General features: G+C 42.2%; 1 protein-coding gene across 10 annotated transcripts in view; it reads left to right on the forward strand.

Annotated features, from left to right (window-relative positions):
• Positions 1-16956, forward strand: part of agrn (agrin) — a 428855-nt gene that overhangs the window by 343715 nt on the left and 68184 nt on the right. For all 10 annotated transcript variants that reach the window (XM_023331737.1, XM_023331766.1, XM_023331734.1 and 7 more), the window contains 5 exons: positions 2530-2649; positions 3041-3205; positions 6540-6683; positions 8710-8834; positions 8945-9050. In XM_023331737.1, coding sequence (XP_023187505.1) covers positions 2530-2649; positions 3041-3205; positions 6540-6683; positions 8710-8834; positions 8945-9050 — 660 coding nt within the window. The remainder of the gene's footprint in view (positions 1-2529; positions 2650-3040; positions 3206-6539; positions 6684-8709; positions 8835-8944; positions 9051-16956) is intronic.

Genomic DNA, 16956 nt, shown 5'->3' on the forward strand with positions numbered 1-16956 from the left:
CTGATTGTTAGATCAGTGGCCAGGCTGCAAAGGTTAACCACCTTCTTCTCTATGGCTGTGTCAAATGAAGAGCTTTTACTGGTAAAGGCTGAAGAGCAGAGCAAAAAGCACTTCAGGGATTTTGTGTGATCACTCTGGCCTGCTTGATTCCCCCTGGGTCCAAAAGAGAGGAGTTGAGCAGAGGGAGAAAGAAGCAGCTCCCAGTGTTTCCACTAACATCCTTGCTGATTCTTCTTCCTCCTAAGCCGGCCTCCTTGGGGCTGACTGTCACGCTTCTCTTCCCTCCATGGATAATCAATCCTCTTTCTGAACAGCCCTCTGTGTGTACCAGACCTATGGGCTTCTGCTTTCCTATTGGCTCATGGATGAACTCACATCTGTGGGATTTTCCTGCCCTCTACATTAGTTATGTGAGGACAAGTTTTGATCTTGACCTGAAGTTCAGAAGCCAGAATCAGCCCTGGGTTTTAGTAGCTCTGAGCTGTAAGAGAACTTCTTGAGACTAACTTCAACTTTCCTAAAAATTACAGTACCTTGTATGAGATTTCGTACAGCAAAGATTCATTTATTAAGTTCAATTTATTTTACTGGAATTTTACCTGATAAACCATAGCAGAAGACCGTAAAGTCGACGACAACTGAACTTCAGCATCTTTTAACCAGTGGTGGGCTCACTTCAGCTAATCTGCTAATAGAAGAGCTAATTTTTCATTTAGCACTTTTGTTAACTTTGAAAGAGTTTAGTGCACTTAGCTTCCCCTAATGCATTCTTTCTGGACAAATTCTACAACACTAATTAACCTGGTTGTTTTATAAACTTTCAGTTGAGTAACAACTGAAAGTTGTTATTTATTTAAAATAACAACTTAAATAATAATTTTGTTTAAAATAACTTATTTGTTATTTTAAACAAATAAGTTTTACTTATTTGTTTAAAAATTCTTCAATTAGTCAGAGGCTTTCCTTCATGCTCTTATTTTGAAGAGGTGAAAACTTTACGCAGCTGTTCTGTTTCCTTTCCTCAGCATATTTTTTTTCAAACAAGAAACATACAGGAACAAAATAAAACTGAACAGAGAGCGAAAGAAGTAAATAAAAATACAATATCTAATATCACTATAGAGAACATGTAAATTATGGAAAAAGTAAATTGGTGATCATTTTTCAATGCCGACATGATTCAAACTGAAGCTAGCATTATGGTGTGCTTTAGCGTTATCAAAACTAATGTTTATAACTAGTGCTACAGAGTTAGCATAACTAAGTTTCTAGTTAGTGGTGTTTACCACTGTTTTAACATATAATGGTTTATAAATGTAGCGAGATTAAATCTAAAATAGTTGAATTGTGATGATTTATCACATTTACCATGCTGAAGCAATTCAGGTAATCCCTCACTGGTGCCTGCCAGCTCAAATCTGGGTCAAGACATTCAATACAATCCAAAAACATGTCTGTTGGTTCTGTGGATATGAAAATATGTCCAGGAATATAAAAGATAGTACTATACAAAGGAAATAAATACAGTTGAGTTGAAAAATATGAAGGTAATATTGCATGTCAAAGTCAGCAGCACTGTGAAAGACAACAGTTACTGCAGAGAAAACCAAGCACATGGTGGAGGAACGTATGAAATTAAAGGTTCTCCTTGTCCTAATAGGCTGGGTGCAGATAGCTGAATGCAGCGTCGGAAAGTGGCAAGTTAAATGAACTGTGTCCAAAGCCCATCTCTGGAGTGGGAAAGAGCTGGAAAAAAGGAGCGAGCCGAGTCATCACCATTAGGCTGTGGCTCATATCCACACCAGTAACAGTGTGATTTATGGCCGCCCTATCTCCAGCCTCCAAACTCCAAATTAGCAACATAAGAAAGGGAGATTGGTTGGGGAATAGAGAGAGAAAGAACCAGGCTGAACAGAGAGTTCTCTGTTTTTTATCTACAAGTTAACTTTTCACTCAAAAGCTTGGAGGAAAATTTTAACGTTGGGCTTCTCTTTTTTGCCTTGGCTATTAAACAATCCCCTCCGCCCCGCCACCTTTTCCCTCCTCCTATTGTGTTTGTTGTCGGCTGCCAGCTTCTGGAGAAAGGCCAGCGTGAGGAACACATTTGTGTCTATCGGGCTGAGTGTAGCTCTGCCACGCTGGTTTGGCTCCTGCTGCAGACAAAAGAGGCAGAAGCAGCTTGGCACATCCCCTCACATAAGGCAGGGCTCTTTCTTTAAGATGTAGGTTTCCTGTGCAGCTCCACAGACAGGGACAAATGAAGACAACATCCCTGCTGGTAGGTGGTAAATGTCAAATTCAGCAGGAAGGCATTGCTTGTTTTCACTAGAGGTAATAGCATCTCTTACCCTTCCTGATGTGGAGCGTAGAAGATAAACGTGTTATCTGGAAGCTGGTTCTCAGCCTCCTGTTCTCATTTTTTTGCAAAAAAAGTTTCATCTGTTTAAATTGTTTTATATAATGTCCAATAAATCCAAACCTCAGCCATTTAAATCTTCCTCTGTCTCTTCTTGTTCCTTCCCTCCTCAGAGAATTATGTTACATCTCCAACGGAGCTAACTGCGCCGCAGCACTGCGGCCTTTCTCCGTATGGCTGCTGCTCTGACAACATCACCGCTGCTCTAGGGGTCGGACAGGCCGGATGTCCTAGTGAGTCTTCCTCCCTCTGCCTGCTAAACTTCTGATGCTATCGGGCCGTGACGGCGCGTTGTCCTTGAGTTGCAGTTTCTGTAAGATTACAAGCAAAGTTGCAGAGCTTGAAGCTTTTAATCTTAATCCCAAGAATAATTATGATGATGCTGGTCTTTATCAACAGAAACAAATCTTTCCTCTACTGATAATCTCGACTCTTGATAGCAACAGAGATGTAGGAGACATGTGGCATCACGCTGTAATCTTCAAGATGCTTCAAAGATAGGGAAAATGCAGATTTAGAAATAGAATATGCTGATGGAAAGTGTTTCACAACATTAGTAAAGCCATGCATTTATGTGTAGGAAGGATTTAAAAAGCTTAAAAACGGTGCTGTATTTTTCCGCAGGCAGCTGTCAGTGTAACGTCCATGGCTCCTACAAAGGCTCCTGCGACCCGACCAGTGGCCAGTGCTCCTGTAAGCCGGGGGTCGGCGGCCAGAAGTGTGACCGCTGTGAGCCGGGCTTCTGGAACTTCCGTGCCATCATCACTGAAGGCATGAGCGGCTGCACGCGTAAGGAGTTGCTGTTGGTCTCTATTTGCATGATGCATGTTGTAGAGTTGGCCGAATCGACCCAAAATATTAGAGAGTATCTAAACCGAGTCGATTCAGATTGATGCTGGTAAGATATGTACTTTAGTTTCAGATTCCCTTTTATGTTTTTAGTTTTGTATCGTAGTTTCTTAGTCTGATTGAAAATCAGCCCCTTGGTCAATGCTCTGCTTTGAGCAATACTCTTGGCTATTGAAAAACAATGGCTTGGGCTGTTGAGGTTTTCAACTTTATCCAATCACTAAGGTTCAATGCTGTTAGCTTACCAGAAGACGCCTGGTAAAACGTCCCAACAGAGTGGAAATTAGCACTTTGGTGCTTCAGCATTTGCTTTCCACTTCTGGCTAATAGAGGAGTTAATTTTGTGTTTAGCATTTTTGCTGACTTTAAAAACATTTAGCGCACTTTCATTTGGCTAAATATATTTTCAGGATAAAGTCTTAAAAGCTAATTTACTGTTACTGTATAAACTTTCAGTTGAGTACTATCACTATTGTTGTTGTTTTAATTTTTATGGTTGTTTCAGTATTTAACATCAAAAGTAATTTCCCAGAGAACAAAAAAGCCATGGCAATAAAAATAATTTCTACAGACATTCAAGTTAAAATTGGTAAGCCTAACAGCAGCCAATCAGAGTGGAAAAAAATATTCTTGTTCTGTGCCATTTTCTGATGTTAACTGTTAAATATTGTACAAAATGACCAAATAAAAGATGTACAACAATACAAGTTTAAACTTTGAACTATTTGCAAAAGACAGTGCTCTGCAACATTGAAACATGGATAGAACTGTAACTATATCAATCAGGACTTTTCTTTTCTTCAGTGTTTCTGTGAGTTTCTGGCGGTGCAGCTCTGTGCTGCCTTCAGGAGAATGAGACATCAGAGTATTATCCATAAAATTTCACCCACATGGCATTTACTGTGTAAACCAGTGCTTCAGCAGAAAAGTAAAAGTTCCAGATCCTTTTAAGGCCATACAAATATGGGACAGAAACGTGGATTATATCTTTATACAGACCTGTCTATTGATTTATAGATTAATAGTTTTGCTGGACAGAAATGACAAAGAACAAAGCTGGTTCTTAATCAAATCCTAATGAGTCAGATTGAAAATGTCATGGAGTCACTGAACAGCCTCGTGACATTAACACTGATATGAAAAGCAATATTGAAGAAATAAATATATCAAATCTAATAAAAAACATTAATAAATTATAAGTTTCTTACTGTTACATTGTGTAAAACAATTTTCTGATTAGTACTATATGCGGTCTCAACAAACCCATGGCACTTCAATAATATTATTTGATCTTTTATCTGAAAATAGAGTCTGTTTGTTCTTGCCAATAATTAATACAGAGGACTGCTCTGTACTATTGCTCGAAAGGTCTTGCCATACAATTTTCTTCCTCTGTATTTAATTTAGTTTCTTAGTTTATTCTTGCATTTTGTTCTTCGTTCATTTCCATTTAGTTTTCTTTGATTAGTATGATCCTTTCTTGGTTTATTGTTATGTCTAGTTTAGTTTCTTTTCTGTTATTAGGTTTATTTTATCCTTTCTATTGACCACCAGTAAACTTCACTCATCATCTGCTGTGCCGCTTAATCATCACGTGTTTCACCAGATTTGCCACTCATATTGATTTTTCACTGTTCACCGCCGGGTTCTCTGATCATGAATCACAAATAGTTTGTTCCATTCTATGTCCTGGTTCTCCTGTTTCAGAGTTTTGCGAAACTTGCGTACGGTGCGCAGCGGTCGGGAAGCATATTGATGGAGAAAAGCAGACTGACATAAATCTTTTAATACAAGGAAAAAATCCCGGTATACTGATGATTAAAATTCAAAATGGCTGTGGTACTACCGTTTCATACCGGATCACTTACAGCACCGATGTTAACTCTATAAAACGAACGCTTTATACGTTTTTATATAAGTTACTGATTTGACGTGATCACAGCACTGCCAAAACATATGTACAAAAATCCTCAATAAAACATAAAATATTTGAAAATCAGACACCAGACAAGTAAATCACAGTAAAGTCATCAGCTGGTGTAACGCTGAACTGATGGTGAAACTATAGTAGCAGGAGAACGGAGCTGCGCCAAGAAGCTAGTTACACAGTGCAGTTTTAGCAAGTTGCTCAAAGTCTAAACTGGTATTATTGTGCATATAAGGTGTGAAGTTTACCTTCGAGCAAACGCCCCCCAGTGGAATCTCAGCGCCCCCCTTTTGTAAAAATTTCCACCAGCGCCCCCTCTGAACGCCCCATATCCAGGCTCAACTCTGCCTCAAAAATATCTTGCTTGGATTTTCTTACATCTAATTCAAATAATAAGTATCATTATTTGTGTCGATATTGGTATCGGCGATATGGGCCTGTATTTACTTGATTTGGATCGATACTAAAATATGACATATCACACATCGCTAGCTTGTTACTTTGAACAGCTTCTGAAATAGCCTGTAGATCTACATTTTTTATGATGGGACCACAAGCTCTTGTATAGAATAGAAATGGGAGAATTGAAGTCGATAAACTCCAAACGCAGCATCTACTTTCTTGTCGGAACCTCCAGAACAGGGAGGGCATGGATCTCTGAATCTGATAATTCCTGTGCATGGTTAACCGTAAATTCACTTTAGTAGACAAACAGGAGGAGCTGCTTGCTGCATTTTAGCAGATTGATTTTCTGTTGTGTCCTTTAGCGCTGTCAAAACTGGATTGAATGAACTGTTTCCATTTGTATGCGGACGGCGGTGTGAGGTCGGGACCTGGTTGTTTGTCTCGATGTAACGCGATATGCTGAGCGGCTGTGCGTCTCGCTGCCGCCGTACCGAAGGACACACGCTGCTGGAGCCATGGAGCAGGAAGCCTGCAGGTGTGTCACCTGTGGCCTGACCTTTAACGAGGTTTAGCCAGCACAGGCAGAAAGCAAAACACAACACCAATAACGGCTTCAGCAGGAGGGAGGAGCAGGGAGAAAAATAATCACATCATTGATTCTAGGAACATGATGGGCTTGATGTCCTTCCCCGAGGTTGTTGTTTTAAGTTCGTCTTACACGCTCGTTCTCCTCCTTCCACTCCTTCCCTCTGTGAACCCCGAGGCAAGTTGAACTGTTCCCAACCCCTCAGTCGGAGACAAACACGTATCGTTAAAGCAACATGCTCGGGCTAAAAGTGCTCCAGACGCGCTTTGTTTGCCTACCACTCTAAGTGAAGGCCGGTCTGCCCGTCATCGGCACTATTCGATTATCTAATCATGCCTTTTTTTTTGTAATTTCAGCCTGCAGCTGCGATCCCACCGGCTCGGTCCGGGATGATTGTGAGCAGATGTCGGGCCTGTGCTCCTGCAAGACGGGGGTGAAAGGCTTGAAGTGCAACGTGTGTCCAGATGGAAGCAGGATGGGAATGAACGGCTGTGACCACGGTAACAAGCAGAGGCGTCCACAGACATTTGGGGGGCAGGTGCCCATTGGTACTTGTAACTAATATTAAAGCTGCAGGACGTAAATAAAAAATGTTTTTTACATATTTGTTAAAACTGTCACCATATCCTAACAGCAGGAGACAGATAATCTGAAAATATCAAGCTTCCTCCACCTCCTCCCTGAGCTGATACTGCCGTCTGAAGAAACGCACCTCTAACGACCAAAAACAACCAATCAGAGACAGGAAGACGGGCTTAGCGCTGTCCGTCAACCTCATGTACTCGCTGCTCCATGTGTTGATGGTGGAGAAACTACTTAGTTACAGCAAAACCGTTTATCCACCATCATCATATGCTAACTAGCCATCAAGGTGATTGACAGCAGTAAGACCCGCCTCTCGGTTCTGATTGGTTGCTTCTAGTTAGCAGTGTGAGAAGGCAAGGAGTTTATTTTTTTCACAGATTATCTGTCTCATACTGTCACAACATGGTGGCAGTTTCCTGAGACCCGGGCTTTTGTTTGATGTGCATTTTTTATGTCTCCTTACTATTTGGGATTAGTATGACCTAATTTTAGTTGAAATTAAATTTCAGCTTTCTATGTGCTCTTGAACTATGTCAAAACCAATGCCCTCATATGAGGACAATGGGTCTGTTTTTGCATATACATTTCTCCTTGTCATTTGGGATCATAAGGACCCAATTGGCCTAAAAATGAAATTTCAGCTTTCTACAATAAGTGGTTTTCTCAAAACCCAATGTCCTCAGACGAGGACATTGGGTCTATCTGTGTGACGATAAGACCATTCAATCAATGTTATTATTTACATCTGTGTTTACAAAAATGTAATGTCCTCATATGAGGATGCAGGGTCTCAGGAGGTTAAACAAATATGAAAGAAATATTTTTTTATAAAAGTTACACACTGCAGCTTTTTTTATTTTTCTAGAAAAATCAACTAATTTGGGTTAAGAGTGCAGTGTGAGGTTGATTACAGGTTAATACTGTAATAAAAACTGTCTAAAAACTGAGAAAAAGATTTGAGAAGGGCTCTTTTTGTCCAGAGCAACAGAGCAGGCGCTCTAGCACCACCTCGTGTCTGTCTGGTAATAAGAGCGCTAATAAATAATGAGGAGGATCGCTGATGAACGCAGACTGGGCTCCTGGGGCCTCCCAGAGTTGCTCCCATCACTCGAAGAGCGTTTCTGTCTCTTATCTGATTTGTGGAGAAGCTTTACAGCAGCCACTCTTTCTTCATCTCTTCTTCACATCCATCAGCTTTATTGGCAGAGCAGGAAGTGGCTCCAGGATGGCTAATCAATAGTGATTAGGGAAATAGTGAAGTGTACAAAAGGCCCATGGACAACATATTACCCCTTGATATTTCTATTTGTCTACATCTTGTTGGACCATCTCCAGCACTCACATGTTAGATCTGTGTGTCAGCACTATTGATTGCTTTTGATTAAAAATGCAAACCTGCCCCGGCGATTGCACCGAATAAAAAAAAAAAGGAAAACAGTTGAAGGAAAGGTTAGCTCCTGCTGAGAGCCTTCAGCTCCTTGATTAAGATTCACCATCAGACATCGACTGGAAGTCAAACGCTTAATGAAGCCAGCAGTCCCAGCTCACCGCCACACACACTGCTGGGTACAGAGACAAGGTACTCCGAGGGTATGGCACAGTAAAGCATAAGGTGAAGCTGTAATAATAGAATACACACACACACACACACACACACACACACACACAGGATGCCTGGCAGTTTGTGGGGAACAAACTACCAGCAATAAGATAATTTTTCATGCAGTGTTTTTATATGATAAAATAATTAATAATCTAACAAAAGCTTTGTTAGATTTAAAAAAGATGAAAGAAGTGAGTTTCCTTATTCCTCTAAAAATACCGATTTTTCATTCCCATGTCATGATGGAAGAGTAGAACATAGCAATCATTGTATTGTTGCTCACCTCTGTCATCAGGCTGTTCAGAGGCAGTAAGAAATCAAACCTGTGTCCTCCACAGGCCCTGATGCCCCGACATCGTGTGAAGAGCTGCTCTGCAGTTATGGTGCCGCCTGCCTGGAGGAAAACGGCCAGGCCCACTGTCAGTGCCCGCCGACCGACTGCGACTTAAGAAACAAGACAAAGGTACGCCTTCCAAAGCGGCTAGGGGTTTGATCTTTTTGGGAGTGCCGGCGGCCTTGGGAGCTAACATGTGGCTCGGCTGCCGTCCCTCCATCTCTGTCACTGTGGAGCAGGTGTGCGGCTCAGATGGGGTGACCTACGCTGACCAGTGCCAGCTGAGGACCATCGCCTGCAGGCAGGACAAGGACGTTACCGTGCAGCACTCTGGACAGTGCACAGGTGAGCCTGGGTGATTCCTCCATGCATCACGCCGAGCGTCGACCAGCTGCTGTCAGGCTGCGCTGATGGAGTTCTGCTGTGTCTGCGCCACTACAGCTTTCTGTCTCACAGAGTGTAATGACAAAAAGTAAAAGTTAATTTTAGCACATGCACTTACTGTCCATTACATTAGGTACGCCTGTTCAGTTAGTTTCTAACGTAAACAGCTAATCGACCAAATCTAACAGTTAGCCTCCCAACCCGGTGGAGACAACTTGCTGAAGTTCAGACAATGGTTCTGGTTCTGGATGTTAGAAAGTGACTCAACTTATTACAACTAATCTAGACAGAATCCAATCCGAGATTCTCTTGTTGGCCCCCAGAGTGAAAGTTTGTGGCTCTGCCCTAAACCAGGTTTCTGATGCAGTTTAGCATGCCCAGTCAGTGGGGCCTGGCTATGTATTTAGCAGAATGTCTGTCTGGGTTTAGTTGCCATCTGATTTGCAGCTTGTGGTTTAGTGATGCAGTAAAGTGTGACATCATCTGATCGTCTCTAATCACAGGCTGAAATGCATGGGATGTTGAAATTGGATTGGTTTATTTTTTGCTGCTGATTGCTCATCTTAGAGCGATGCTGTGGTGCAGATGTTTCCCAGAATCCATCCTGCCTTTCAGTGTTTTGTGCTATATTGTTCGTTAAGGTGCTTGAAATCCTTGAAAATGCTTGAATTTCAATTGGGTACTTTCAAGGTTTGGAAAGTTCTGAGTTTCCAAATCAAGTCTTGAAAAGTGCTTGATATTCAAACTACAGTGAACCCTCGTTTTTTGCATGGGTTGCATTCTGAAAAGAACCTGTGAAAGGCGAAATCTGTGAAGTAGTTACCTTTATTTTTTACAATTATTATACAGCATAATTAAATACTCTACATTGAAAACAAAGAACAAAACCTGTTTTCAGGCCTAAGCATTTTTTTTTTTTACCCCTCCAGGGGGTCTTTTGTGGGCTCTAGTGTCCCTTATATGACAGTAGGCTGACAGGAAACGGGGAAGGAGAGGGGAGAAGACATGTGGCAAATATCGTCACATGTTAGTCGGGTCCGGGAGTCGAACCCGCGACGGCCGCGTCGAGGACTCAAGGCCTCCAAATATGGGTCTCGCTAAACCCCTACGCCACCACGGCGCGCCAGGCCTAAGCATTTTAACAAACAGAACGCTTTCTTACAAATAACTACAGTAAAATAATCATTTTAATCATCAATACAAAGTACAGTAGGACAAATTGTGACTCGCATATTTCACTGTTCCTCTGATTGTGACGCTGCGGCCTGACTTCGCTCTCTGGTGGCTTTTTCTTCTGAAGCCTGTGGTGCAGGTGAGTTTTTTCGAGAGGAGAACATAGTTATCGGTAGTTGTTGTCACTCTTTTTTCTTCTGGGCAAAAGTTTTTGCCAAAATTTGCCAAGCTGTATTACGTATATCAGGGGTGTCCAAACTTTTTGCAAAGAGGGCCAGATTTGATAAAGTCAAGATGCCTGGGGGCCAATAGTTTGTTCGGACATTTTTTAACTACAAAAGTGTCATGCAAATACACACTGTTATAAAACAATTTTCATTGTCACAATTATCTTTATTTTTCAAATGACAAAATAACCAAATATAAGCCACTCAGGCAGATGAGAACAACTCTAAAAGCAGAAATTCTGCTTTTCTTTCATATCTGGAGAGTCAGATAACATTGAACAAACTGTATAAAATACCTTAAATTTACATGAGTTTAAAAATATCTTTGCCTCAACAGAACATTTTAAACAGGAGTTATAAGTAATGCAAAGTTGTCTGTTATTATTAAATTTTAAAACAAGTGAATTTTGCTCTTGTCATTTACAATATCTTTCAGAAAGTAATAGTTTGTATCACATCTACAGGTTCATAACCAAATCTTACTCAAGAGTTTAATAAAAAATAAGTGCCATAAATCCAAGTGCATAAATGTTCTTTTGGCTTTTCACTGCTGATAGTGACAGACGTTACCGTTCAAAACACTCAGTTTTATGTCCTCAACTCTCAGTGCCACACTGTTACGTCCCAGGCAAACATTCGCAAATTCTTGCTTCTTCTCAGGGCAAAATGTTCTCCACCATTTTCAAAACACAGTTTTGATAAATGTATCTTCAGTAAAAGGTTTGCCATGTTTAGCTATTAACATTAACATCGTAGCTTGCTTTGGTGGTATTTTCTTTTGACTCAGGCCCAAAGAAATCGCTGTTGTGATGCCAGGGCAGCTTGGAGCTGCTTCAGTTTTTCAGCACGGTCACTCCCTGTTAGCTTGTTGTATGTGTTAGCATGTTTAGTCTGGTAGTGTCTCTTTACGTCAAAATCCTTAAACAAGGCAACCGTCTCATTACAAATTAGACAAGCACAATTGCCTTGATTTTCAGAAAAGAAGTATTGTAATTCCCATCTCTCTTGAAAGCGGCGGCCCTCACTGTCAACTTTCCTCGTTTTCTTTGCAGTGGCCATGGCAGAAATGAGTGGAGAGGGGTTCGCTGCACGGAGGCAGAGACTGATAGTATTAAAGTGGTGCTGCCACCATTTGGTGAAAGGAGGAATTACAGTTTCAAGTTTTATGATTTATTTATTCTGTTTCACAGTGCAGGCGGGCCATAAATAATACATTATAAGACCGAAGCTGCGGGCGGTATGAAATCTGACCGCGGGCCGTGATTGGCCTCCGGGCCGGACTTTGGACATGCCTGACGTATATTTAAATACCGTAATATTATTGGCACACAGGTAGAGAAGAAACGCGGAGACTGTTTAGCCAATCAGGACGCAGAACACGATGCACTGTGAAAAAAACTGCACAAAGAAATCTGCGAAGCAGCGAGGCCGTGAAAGGTGAACTGCGTTATAAGCGAGGGTTCACTGTACACCAGGGGTCTCAAACTCCAGTCCTCAAGGGCCACAGTCCTGCAACTTTTAGATGTGCATCTGCTGCACCACACCTGAATAGAATAATTAAGTCATTAGCAAGGCTGGGAGAACTGATCTACACAAGGAGGAGGTAATTAAGCCATTTAATTCCAGTGTTTTGTACCTGCGGCACATCTAAAAACTGCAGGTCTGCGGCCCTCGAGGACTGGAGTTTGAGACCCCTGCTGTACACCGTTTTATCATGAAGTTATGATGTTGAAAGTTGAAACCAGATATTTTCATACACCAAATAAAAAGACAGACACATTTTTTCCTCACTGTCTGAAGTTAAATCAAACCTCCCAGAAATTGTGATAAATGATAATATTGTTGTTGGAAACCGTTTTCAAATCAAGGTAAAGGTATAATAATGGAAGCTTGTGCTCTCACCAGCTAATAAACTACATTTGTATAGAACAATATTGATCTGCTGTTAGTTTATATTGTGATTAATTGATGAATGACTTATTGCGACAGGCCTCCTATAACACATGAATTCCTGTAAAACTGTGGCTGGGAATCCTCTGGCTGCGTTCTGCCAAATCTTTGTCAGAGTGTGATTGAAAATGTAGAAAACATGTGTAGGGTGGTGGTGGTGTGGTGGTGGTGGTGGTGGGGAGGTAGCTCCTGCTCTCTTCTGTCCACATGTTGATGGACATTGTTCGGCTCTTCGTAATGGGTGCTGGGATGGCGCCAAGGCTGCAGCTTGCATGCAGAGTGAAGATGTGGCGCAGCTGCCAGCTTGAATCTCAACAGGAATCTAGAAAAGAAACTGAGCCAGCTGTGTGTCTGCCAGGTGTGTGAAGGCTTTGTGGGGGAAAAATGTTCATTCACCTCATCACCATAGGAAACAGACCAAGTGACCCGAAAGTGTCAGAGATTGCTTTTTCACCAGACCCAAAGTTAGGACCGTATCCAGTGGAGGTGAGGACGTCATGATGGTCTAGGACAGGCTGGATGTTTGGGAGCAGGGAGAAAATCAGAAACAGACCAGGCATGGATAAGTCCCAGAACATCTGGTAATTACACATCCAGTGCCGTGGGTGGGTTCAGCTGTGATAAGAGCCAAAATCCAGTCTGGTTTCTGATTCCTCTGTTGCCTGGCAATGGAGATGTGGGTTGTGTGTTATCTCTCACCTAGCATAGCAACACACGGAGCGCCGCTGTCAGCATGCTGTTTCAGTCCATCCAGCCCTGAGGAGACAGTGAGGATCAGAGGATCTGTTCATGTCTTCAATGGGAAGCGGTTGCATCGCAGGTTGCTGCTGTCGGATCTCCAGCTCATTTCACGTGTGGCTGGGTGCGAATTAGCATATTGCTCCGCCCATTTCCACACCGCAGCGCTGCCCGCTTTCCCTACCTGCTGTTTCCCCACGCCGTTCCCAGACGCTCGGCGCCGCAGCGCACTAATGCTCAACAAGCTGCTCTGAGGTCTAGCACAGAGCCAAAGTGCCTAAACACCTGCAGATATTGATCCTCTTACATCGCTTCATCGTGTCACTGGAGACACTGGTGTAAAATAAAACGTTAAAATGTTGTAAGTAAAATGTTAAAATGTTTGGACTGCAGGGAACTAGCCTCTGTAGTCCAAAAGCAGCCCTGGGGAAGAGGGAACTGGAAACCTCAGAGTACAACCTAAATTCAAAATGTGGTTCTCAAACTTTTAATTTGATCAATGTAGTATAGATAAATTGATTTTAAAACTGACTTGGTCTTATGTGGAGGTATAATTGCCCCACCTTGTTAGATCAAGAAAGAATTGAGACCAACCACATTTCATTTTATTAATTACTCCCAGGTAGGGCTGGACAATAAGTCAATAACAATATATAGGTGATCAATATTAATAGATAATACGTTTGATACAGTGACGTGCGGTGAGGTTCATAGCTGGTGAGGCACTGACGTCATCAGAATCAGATTTGAGGAGTGAACAAGACGAACGTCTGGGATCTTGAGCGCCCCCTGCCATGAGGCAAGAGAACTGCCTGCCTCACCTCGAACCTGTTCTCTGCCGTTTATAATCGCTCATTACACGAAACACGTTACACAAACACAGTTGGTGACAAAAAGCACTGTACATTATATACATAAGCTAAATTATTGGAAATAAGTTCACATATTAAATTTGTTTAAACCATTTTATTGACGCCGTACAGCAACATGCTCTCTCCGCTTAGCAGCCAGCGCAGAGCCAGGGGTTGCGCAATCCAAGGTGAGGCAGAGCTCGCTGCTGCCTCACCGGCATCGCTTCCAAGCATTTGAATGGGAAAATAAGAAAATTCAGCGATTTTGAACAAATAAAAATCGAAATTGGTGAAGCTACATGAAAAATAAATATTTTTTAGTACAAACCACCGGATGAATATAACAATTTAAATTACTTTATGATTATATATTTTCTTTCTTTCCATGATGGCTGGTGAGGCACTGCCTCACCTGCCTCCCCTGACCGCACGTCACTGGTTTGATAGAATTTTCCCACCATTCTGGGAGATGTAGGCAGAGGAAAAGCCTTTAGCTGGTCAACCTCTCATGGCTAGCTAAGAAAGGTTGGTAGCACCAACTCATTTACTCTGGTTGCCCAGCAACAACCTGCTGAGTAATTTGCGCAGCAGCAGTTTCATGTTTTCACACCGAGCCTCATAACTGATTAGAAATCAACAACAATGATGTGGAGGGACAACTGAATAAAACAGAAAAGGTCATCCAGATATTTAAAACAAAAACTAATCAACAATTATCGACTGATATGAGATGGATACATTGTGATACATTTACAGTCTCCTTGCTGCCAGACATGTGGAAATCATTTAAACAGACCTTGTCTGACAGCATGAAGACAGCAGGATGTTCACAAAGCAAACATCCTGCCTCGATCAGAATCCAAGAACCGATGAGAAACAAAGTCCCAGGCATCCATCAGTCTGGAGAGCTTACAGTCAGACAAACACTGAATCCTGGAGTGGCCTGACTACAAAAAATACTCCAAAAGCACATTGAGGAAGTTGAACAAAAGCCTAAAGTCCTGCAGATCTTCAGTTAAATAATCTAAAATTCCTCAGTAGAGGCTGAATTAAAGCAATTCTGCTAACAAGAAAGGTTCAAAATTCCTTCACAGTGACGTAAAAACCTTATGTTATGTTATGGCAAACAACTGTTTAAGTTGAAATTTCTATGAAACAAATTAGGTTTTCTTGTCAGATTAAAATACAAATACAGTGGTCTTCATATTTAATTCATCCAAAACTCTGAGTTATCTCAGAAATCCTGTAAAATTGAGTAGCAGCCACAGCGGCAGCCTCCAGTGGGGAGGCATTTGCACCGATGAGCAAATCACTGCTGGAAGCAGACGACCAGTGGGTTGCCACCGGCCCCGCCTCTCCCATCTGTCGGTATCACCTGTAGGTTTGCGGAGCATTGGCAGGAGCGGTGGACATATGCTGCTTACAGCCCTCATGTTGCGTGTTAGTCAGGGCTCTGCTGATTCCTCCATCCTTCCTTCATGTTGGGAGTTTATCTCACATTGTTCAAACCCGTTTTCTGTTCTGACTTTTCACCTGCTGCTGCTGCTGCTACCTTTTTAACCCTTTTTATTGTCTGATTTAAACACTCTAGAGGTTGTCCAACTTTCCTTTGTGGGTTTCCTTTCCTCCTGACATTGTGAAGATCTTAATAACCACCTTTCAGTAATAATATGGTAGAAAGCATGCTGAGAACACAGTGGTTCTGTTTCCTTCTCTCCGCCCTCTAACATTACCGTCCATTGTTCTTCCCAGAGGAAGCAAAGCAGCAGAAACAGCTAAATGGACTGGTAAATCCGACGTATCTGCTGAGACTTCTGGGATCTTTCAAACATGTGCTTATCTCTGCTTATCCCACATCATGAAGTTTGCTGCTGATATCCCACAAACATTTTTCTGTGGATCCATGCAGCCCCTCGACGCAGAGCTTGGCACCTGACTGACAGGTGTAGCCGAGGGGAAAGGCACGCCATTCCATCTTTCTTGGCGATAGCATCAACGCTCTTTGAACCGCGCTCTGAATCTCTCCCACCAGCAGTTATCTGTGCAGCTCTTAAAGCAGTCTCTCTGAGGCATTCTGCTGTCTCTGTAGGTATCACATTTCACACCTCGGTAAATAATTGCCGATCAACTCTGTAATTATAGCGCTGTAATTAAGTCTTACACATACTGTAGTGTTAGGCGAATCCTAATGAGGTGGAAATCTACGGAGCTGGTTTTCTTCCATCCTCTTGCTAAGATGCTTCTTCTCTCCCGGGATGTGAAGTAGAAAAATAACAATGTTGTCACTCCTTTCCTCAGCACGCCGCCCGCCCGCCTGCTCGTCACCCTCAGGAGTTTTTGTCCTATTTATCGTTCTTTCATCGCAGACAGTTTGTCATTTTGCACCTGAGCTTTTTTGCATTGGTAATGATGGTCTCTTTACACAGAGGTTCTCCTCTTCCTCCTCATATGGAGTTGTATTTTTTTGTTGTTTTCTTTTTAAGCGTTGCATACGTGTTTGTGTGCATGTGTTGACAGCGACGCGTTAGCGGTGCCGTTGATGGGGCTCGAGCTCTCTGCGAGCAGCAGCCTGCCATCTTTGAAGCCAGAGCAAAGCTGGCTTTTTTGCCCCATTTCTATCAATCATTCATCACCGTAGGCACTGGCTGTTGGTGATTAAAGCTTTGCTACTGCAGGGCAGCATTTGAATTTGGATATATAATTCATAGGCTTGCACACGATGCTGCATGTAGGTCTTCAAGCATATGTATAGGAATAGCATATTTGAGAGCTGGAGAAACTAAACTTGTGTAATTCAGTCTGTATCCCTCAGATGTGTGATTTTTTTCACATTTTGTCACAACTACGAAATATAATGTATTACCTTAAGACTACAGACTAACACACATTGGTCAACAAAAAGTGTGGGTGGAAAGCAGTGGTGGGCAC

The sequence above is a fragment of the Xiphophorus maculatus genome, chromosome 1, assembly GCF_002775205.1.
Source record: "Xiphophorus maculatus strain JP 163 A chromosome 1, X_maculatus-5.0-male, whole genome shotgun sequence".
Classification (NCBI taxonomy): domain Eukaryota; kingdom Metazoa; phylum Chordata; class Actinopteri; order Cyprinodontiformes; family Poeciliidae; genus Xiphophorus; species Xiphophorus maculatus.